General features: G+C 41.0%; 1 protein-coding gene across 1 annotated transcript; it reads left to right on the forward strand.

The window, feature by feature from the left end:
• Window positions 1-6,257: 6,257 nt before the first annotated feature.
• Window positions 6,258-7,271, forward strand: LOC117457547 (trace amine-associated receptor 13c-like). The gene has a single exon (XM_034097694.1). It carries the CDS (start codon window positions 6,258-6,260, stop codon window positions 7,269-7,271), a length of 1,014 nt encoding a protein of 337 aa, XP_033953585.1.
• The last annotated feature ends 1,445 nt before the right edge of the window (window positions 7,272-8,716 follow it).

The following is an 8,716-nucleotide window of genomic DNA, read 5'->3' on the forward strand; positions in this document are numbered from 1 at the left end:
TATTTAAAGGGCTGCAGGAACACTTTACCCGCCTTTTAAACACCTTTTCCTGGGTAAACAATCCATGTATTTCCGCCTGCTTTCCATCAGCACCCGCCAGTCATCTCCCTGTTTGAAAGGGCCATATCTCCCTTAAATTCACAGCAAATTTACCCATCTTTCACACACTATTTCATGGGTAATAAAGCCATGTGCACACTGTATTTAAAGGGCTGCAGGAACACTTTACCCGCCTTTTAAACACCTTTTCCTGGGTAAACAATCCATGTATTTCCGCCTGCTTTCCATCAGCACCCGCCAGTCATCTCCCTGTTTGAAAGGGCCATATCTCCCTTAAATTCACAGCAAATTTACCCATCTTTCACACACTATTTCATGGGTAATAAAGCCATGTGCACACTGTATTTAAAGGGCTGCAGGAACACTTTACCCGCCTTTTAAACACCTTTTCCTGGGTAAACAATCCATGTATTTCCGCCTGCTTTCCATCAGCACCCGCCAGTCATCTCCCTGTTTGAAAGGGCCATATCTCCCTTAAATTCACAGCAAATTTACCCATCTTTCACACACTATTTCATGGGTAATAAAGCCATGTGCACACTGTATTTAAAGGGCTGCAGGAACACTTTACCCGCCTTTTAAACACCTTTTCCTGGGTAAACAATCCATGTATTTCCGCCTGCTTTCCATCAGCACCCGCCAGTCATCTCCCTGTTTGAAAGGGCCATATCTCCCTTAAATTCACAGCAAATTTACCCATCTTTCACACACTATTTCATGGGTAATAAAGCCATGTGCACACTGTATTTAAAGGGCTGCAGGAACACTTTACCCGCCTTTTAAACACCTTTTCCTGGGTAAACAATCCATGTATTTCCGCCTGCTTTCCATCAGCACCCGCCAGTCATTTCAAACGGTTTCAAATCGTTTTTTCACTTTTAAAAAGAGCTTTCTGCCCTGTAAATGATTTCTAATCATTATTACCGTCATGGAGGAGCTGCAGGGACACTTTACCCGCCTTTTAAACACCTTTTCCTGGGTAAACAATCCATGTATTTCCGCCTGCTTTCCATCAGCACCCGCCAGTCATTTCAAACGGTTTCAAATCGTTTTTTCACTTTTAAAAAGAGCTTTCTGCCCTGTAAATGATTTCTAATCATTATTACCGTCATGGAGGAGCTGCAGGGACACTTTACCCGCCTTTTAAACACCTTTTCTTGGGTAAACAATCCATTTATTTCCGCCTGCTTTCCATCAGCACCCGCCAGTCATTTCAAACGGTTTCAAATCGTTTTTTTCACTTTTAAAAAGAGCTTTCTGCCCTGTAAATGATTTCTAATCATTATTACCGTCATGGAGGAGCTGCAGGGACACTTTACCCGCCTTTTTAAACACCTTTTCCTGGGTAAACAATCCATGTATTTCCGCCTGCTTTCCATCAGCACCCGCCAGTCATTTCAAACGGTTTCAAATCGTTTTTTCACTTTTAAAAAGAGCTTTCTGCCCTGGCAATTATATCTAATCATTATTACCGTCATGGAGGAGCTGCAGGAACACTTTACCCGCCTTCTAAACACTTATTCCTGGCTAAAACAATCAATGTATTTCCGCCAGGGTCACAGCCTGCTGCTGCTGCTGCTGCTGCTGCTGCTGCTGCTGCTCTCCCTCCCTAAATTCACATCAAAGTCACCCAGCTTTCACACACTATTTCATGGGTAATAAAGCCATGTGCACACTGTATTTAAAGTAATGTTAGCCAGCTTTCAGACACTAATTCCTGGGGAAGAAAGTCACCCTGGACGGGTCATCAAATGTGATTGAAATGGACAGATTCCTGTACATTTCAATCACTTTTAATGGGAGTCGTGAGGTGTGGATGAAATGGCCATATCTTCCTTAAATTCACATCAAAGTCACCCAGCTTTCACACACTATTTCATGGGTAATAAAGCCATGTGCACACTGTATTTAAAGTAATGTTAGCCAGCTTTCAGACACTAATTCCTGGGGAAGAAAGTCACCCTGGACGGGTCATCAAATGTGATTGAAATGGACAGATTCCTGTACATTTCAATCACTTTTAATGGGAGTCGTGAGGTGTGGATGAAATGGCCATATCTTCCTTAAATTCACATCAAAGTCACCCAGCTTTCACACACTATTTCATGGGTAATAAAGCCATGTGCACACTGTATTTAAAGTAATGTTAGCCAGCTTTCAGACACTAATTCCTGGGGAAGAAAGTCACCCTGGACGGGTCATCAAATGTGATTGAAATGGACAGATTCCTGTACATTTCAATCACTTTTAATGGGAGTCGTGAGGTGTGGATGAAATGGCCATATCTTCCTTAAATTCACATCAAAGTCACCCAGCTTTCACACACTATTTCATGGGTAATAAAGCCATGTGCACACTGTATTTAAAGTAATGTTAGCCAGCTTTCAGACACTAATTCCTGGGGAAGAAAGTCACCCTGGACGGGTCATCAAATGTGATTGAAATGGACAGATTCCTGTACATTTCAATCACTTTTAATGGGAGTCGTGAGGTGTGGATGAAATGGCCATATCTTCCTTAAATTCACATCAAAGTCACCCAGCTTTCACACACTATTTCATGGGTAATAAAGCCATGTGCACACTGTATTTAAAGTAATGTTAGCCAGCTTTCAGACACTAATTCCTGGGGAAGAAAGTCACCCTGGACGGGTCATCAAATGTGATTGAAATGGACAGATTCCTGTACATTTCAATCACTTTTAATGGGAGTCGTGAGGTGTGGATGAAATGGCCATATCTTCCTTAAATTCACATCAAAGTCACCCAGCTTTCACACACTATTTCATGGGTAATAAAGCCATGTGCACACTGTATTTAAAGTAATGTTAGCCAGCTTTCAGACACTAATTCCTGGGGAAGAAAGTCACCCTGGACGGGTCATCAAATGTGATTGAAATGGACAGATTCCTGTACATTTCAATCACTTTTAATGGGAGTCGGTGTGGATGGCCTGTTGAATCCGATTTTGAGCACTCTTTTCCCCGCATAAACTAGTTTAAATCACCGTTAAACACTTATTCTGTTGATGTCTATATAACCGACTTCCCGCTATGCATTAAGTCGGTTATATGGACCCTGTACACTAGGCATACCGCGGCCGGTAGTAAATGTCCAACCATTGTACCCTCTGGTCCCTAGGGTATGCTAGGGAAAAAACTGATACCCACGGACCCTAAAGCCTCCCTACATGTATTGGTTAAAAGGGACACCAAAAGCACGTTTGATTTATCCCTCAATTCTCCCACCTTTATAGATTCCATAGGAGTTCCACGAGGAGTCCCTAATGAATACAAACTAGCTGACCAAATAGCTGCAGGGTTTGAACGTTTTCCAGTTATCTCTGCCATTTTCCCCGTTACCCCTGTCAAAAATGTGGAAAGAATCAACTATGTCCATAACAACATACTCCGATTGGCCAATCTCACTAGGGACGCGGTGGAAGGCCTGGCTGAACAATTAGGTCCAACGTCCCTTATGGCTGTGCAGAATAGGATGGCGCTGGATATGCTTCTTGCGGAGAAAGGGGGTGTTTGCTCAATGTTCAAGGATATGTGCTGTACGTTTATTCCCAACAACACGGCGCCGGACGGTTCCGTGACCAGAGCCTTAGAAGGTCTTCGTATCCTATCTAAAACTATGCATGAGCAATCAGGGATACACAATCCCCTTGAAGAGTGGTTTGCTAACATGTTTGGTCAATGGAAGGGTTTAATAATGTCTCTTTTTATTTCTGTAGGTACTTTTGTGGCCATTTTAATAACCTGTGGGTGTTGTTGTGTGCCGTGCATCCGCTCATTATGTGTCAGACTAATCAGTTCCACCATTGAAGGAAAATATGCTTCTCCCCCCCCGTATCAAATGCCTCTGTTGGCCTATGTCTCGGAGGGAGAGGACGAGTATGGGGACTCAGCTTTTTGACATGTTTTGGTCTCCCTCTCCTTCTGCCATAAGAAATTGCTATGAAGGGCTGTTTCCGAATGTTTAAAGGGCTCTAAATATAATGTTGAGAGATGAACACAGTGGAGAGGAGCGACAATAGTTAGGTTTCAAGTGCCTTGTGTAAGTTGCACTCTTTTTTAAGAGTGCAAAAGAGGGAATTGTGGAAATTGATGTGAGATAGTGTACCAAAGAAGTGTGTTACATTTGAAATGGCAGAAAGTCTTGTTGCAATTTCCAGACATTAAAAGAGGTTCTTTGAGTCTCTCTGGTAATTATCAATAGTAGCAGTTAAGTGTTCAAACAATTCTGTGTTTGTGTTTATAGTGATTTCTCTGTTTTATCCTTTCATAAATGTGAGGACTAAAATGGCGGTAGACAAAGGGCTGTTCAAAGTAAACTGGGTTTTATTAGTGTGGGGGAGGTGAAGGTATGCAGGACAGGGTACTTGGTGGGGAGAGTATATTCTGTTTTAGATCTCTGGCAGGACATGTTTCAAGGAAGTCTACATATCTTTATACAATAGTATATGTGTGGGTTTATACATTCCTGTGTGTTAATAGTTGAAGGAACAAAAGGTACATTTTCCTCTCAAATATAGAGAGGTTTTTTATAGATTCCTGAAACAATATTCCCTTTTTCTTAAAAATAGATTAGCGCAATAGTGTTTTTCTTTGACTGTTTACCTGTTTATCAAAAGAGTGTTTTAAGCTATTTGTGAAGAAGGAAGATGCAGAATTAATGGTGATTTCTGTTTTGAGTGTAAAGATTATCCCTGAGAATGTTTTTCTGGGTTAAACCATCGATAGGCTTTGCAAATTGGGAGGGACATTTCCCTTGATTTTAATGAGGTGCATCCTGCAGGCCTTCCCAACACCTGTGGCTTTCATAGCTGCCATGCGCTGATTCCCTGTGAGATAGCGTTTTGGTATCTCCCAAATGAAACGCCACCCCTTCTTAGTATTAGGGAAATGTGTATCTTGTTGTTGGCCCTCTCTCCATGCGCTGACATGACGAAAGGATGTCCGCAGCGCGTGTATAAGGGCGGGAGTACTCCACACGTTGCTTATATGATTCTTTGAATTGTATAGTAATGTATTATATTATATCGTATTGCATTATTACTTTGTTTAATTAAAACGGATTATTGTTTAACTGGTATCCTGGTGTCTTCTAATTCCCTCCCTGTTATGATTTCAAGCAGGACTCGTCAAAACAACACGCGGTGAGGAGTTGGGTTGTAAGAACCCCCACCCCCCAACAGTGCTCAGGCTAAGTTCTGCTGTGTCTCGCTGTCTCGCAGACCCCACACATTAACGAGGAAATGACACCAGTAATCCAGCTCACACTGTCCGCTCCTCGAGCCTCAAAGGGCGGAGCAGCGAGCCCCACAATGTCCCGCCAACACGGCACCCAGACCCCACGCAGCATTCTCATCTGTCTGTCATTACTGGTGTCATTTTCTGGTTGCTAACAAACGGCGTTGTAACACAAACACTGATGTTCCGCTGTAACGGTGGTTGACCAATCAGAACAGAGTGGGCGAGCTGACCAATCAGAGCACAGTGGGCTCATGAGGACGGTCAGGAGCTCCAACAAGCCGTATAGGACAGAGAGTGAATACTCATATTATACAGAGATGCTGTATGACAAACCAATGTGATTTTGTAACACCTAATATTTTTAATTTTTACTGCAATAGTTCATTTTATCCATATGTGTCATTTACACTGGGGACATGTCCCCTTCACCTTTTGATAAGGCTGATTTGGTCCAAAAGTATAATTTGTCAAATATTTTTTTAAAAGCTTGCACCCCAAAATAATTATTACACATGTACTCATCAGTTTTAACGCCCCTAATGTTGGTATCTATCTACTCTAACCTGACTTTGACCCCCCAATTACACTGCCTAAAAGTGTATATTTTGAAGACCATTTAAAATCTTCTGACCTGTGATGACCCCATCACTTTTAAACACAAGTATGTGTCAACTGCAGCGTATGTCTTTACAAAATATTCTTTACTCAGTTTAAAAATGACATAACTGTTTGTTTGTCAGTCTTTCTAAAACACAAAATATTGTGTGATAGGCTGTCTGTCATACATTGATGAAACCCTCTCTGATTGGATGGCCCAGGACGTCCTACTGGAAGGCGTTGTCGATGCAGTTTTTTTTTTATGGCTAAGACAACCATTAACCCTAACACAGATCTGTGTGTCTCTGTTGAGGCTCTGCATCACATCTTTGGTTCCATCATGAAGTATGGCCTTTCTCAGGAGCAGTTCTGTTTTCCGGGCTCTAATGCCTCGTGTGTTACGAAACAGTTCAATGCAGGGACCAAAGTCGCCCTTTACTTGTTCTTTGTTTCATGTATGCTGGTTACCATTTTAGGGAACTTTATTGTCATGGTATCAATAGCTCATTTCAAGCAGTTGCATAATCCCACCAATGTGCTTGTTTTATCTCTTGCTCTTTCGGACCTTCTTGTGGGTGTCGCTGTGATGCCCTTCAGCACCATTCGGACCATTCATGGCTGCTGGTTTTATGGGGATGATTTCTGTATGCTTCACTCAAGTTCTGATATGTTTCTTGTATCTGTCTCTATATTCCACCTCGTTTGTATTGCGGTGGACAGGCAACAAGCAATATGTAATCCTCTGCATTACTCTAGGAATATCACCATGTCAGTGGCGTGGATTATGGTATGTGCAAGCTGGGCATTGGCTGCCCTCTACTGTTATGGACAAATTTACTCAAAGGCTAATGTAGTAGGGTTAGAGGAGTATATGGAATCGATAAAGTGCCTCGGCAGTTGTAACCTTTTCTTTAACCCCCTTTGGGGAATCCTGGACTGTGTAACTACATTTTTCTTTCCCTGCACTGTTATGGTTTGTCTGTACACTAAAATATTTATCGTGGCAAAAGAGCATGTCAGAAAGATTGGAGATATGGGTAATTGTTCAAACGACAGAGGGTTGGTTAAACAGTCTGAGCATAAGGCTGCAAAGACTCTGGGTATTGTGCTTGGTGCCTTTATCTTTTGTTGGATGCCGTCTTTTACGAACCTAATAATCGATGCCTTCACTGGCTTTAACACACCTGCTGCTCTCTTTGAGGCTTTTGCTTGGTTGGGTTACTTCAACTCAACCTTAAATCCAATAATATATGCCTTCTTTTATCCTTGGTTTAAGAAGTGCTTTTATCTTATTGTAAATCTGAAAATACTTAACTCCCATTCTTCAACCATAAATGTGCTTACACATTTATGAAAGCAGTGGTGAGTATTGTTATGGAAATGATTGCATTAACAGCCGTTTTGAATGCATGTGTTACAGTATAACAAAAGCAAGATGAAAGATGCATGGAGGCTAATCCTTTTTTTCCTGCCGCTGATCTGTCTTGCTCAGCCAATGGAAGTGTGAAATGTACTACAGCACTATGCCTTATTTTCCTGTGACAGATGTTTGGTGAGCATTATAGTGATTATGATTGTAAAAATTACAATTAAGTCAAAATATTTTAATCTGTTAATGCCACCATCTAAAAAAACTATTCCTGCATGTAAGAAAGACAAACAGTCTATTATCCCTAACGAAGTTTAAACAATGGTTCATTACATAATACACTATTTAATTACATTTTTTCTCTGCATTTGACCCATCCTAGTGTTAGGAGCAGTGGGCTGCCATTATGAACGGCACCCGGTGAGCAGTGTAGGGAACGGTGCCTTGCTCAGGGACACCTCGGTAGCACTTGGTATTGCCAGGACTTGAACTGGTGACCTTCCAGTTGCCAAGCCAAGTCCCTATGGATTTTGCCAACACCGCCATTTACCACATGAGGAACTTTATTGATTTTATGGAAATTTGAATAACTAAAGGCGTTGCTATGAATAAATGCGAACAATTGTTTATGTTTTGTCATTGAAACTAGAGTATGTTAACAAGTCGGTAGGTTAATAATATATTAATTTAAGGATTTAATAAAACATATAAAATATTTAACAGTTATTATTGATTATTGATATTTTAAGTGTTCCTCCACATTGATCTTGTCATCCTTACGTGTGCACAATATCTGCAAATTGAATGCAAAATGCATACAATTAAAAAAGCTATCACAAGTTGTGAAAAATAAATGTTTGCAGATCCAAAACAATTCCTTAAGTATTGATTGACTTCATAGATTCAGAATGTAATGATTGACATCATTGATTCAGATTTGTAAAAGTCCTGTACATTTAAATGTTTTCACATCTGGGGCCGATATATGCACTTTCGTTTTTGTCTGGCCTTTTGGAGATGTCTAATTTATTCTTTATCATGTATTTTATTCTATCCTGAATCTGTAGTGTTGATATATTTAAAGCTCTGTAAAGCCTGACTTTATAACAATCAATCGGTCAGGCAGTGGCCCGAACATGTACATTTAGCAACCCACTCTCTTCAGTCTGCGTACAAATGACACGACTTTACACTTTGGAAATGCGTGCAATAGATACGCAGAAGTCCTATATTGCGTGCATATGATACGCGAGTGTAGTGGCAAATAGTATATGTTACCTAATATGCTAAAACCAAATGCAGTAGATCCATGATGATGTATTTCAGTTCATGTCCTTTGCTAGACTTATGATGAGATTCTGGGTGACAGTGTCTTGAACAAGTTCCTGTGTGTGTTCCCTGTTCCACAATGAGTTCCTGATTTCCTCAGT

Source organism: Pseudochaenichthys georgianus, chromosome 13 (assembly GCF_902827115.2).
Source record: "Pseudochaenichthys georgianus chromosome 13, fPseGeo1.2, whole genome shotgun sequence".
In the NCBI taxonomy this organism is placed as follows: Eukaryota; Metazoa; Chordata; class Actinopteri; order Perciformes; family Channichthyidae; genus Pseudochaenichthys; species Pseudochaenichthys georgianus.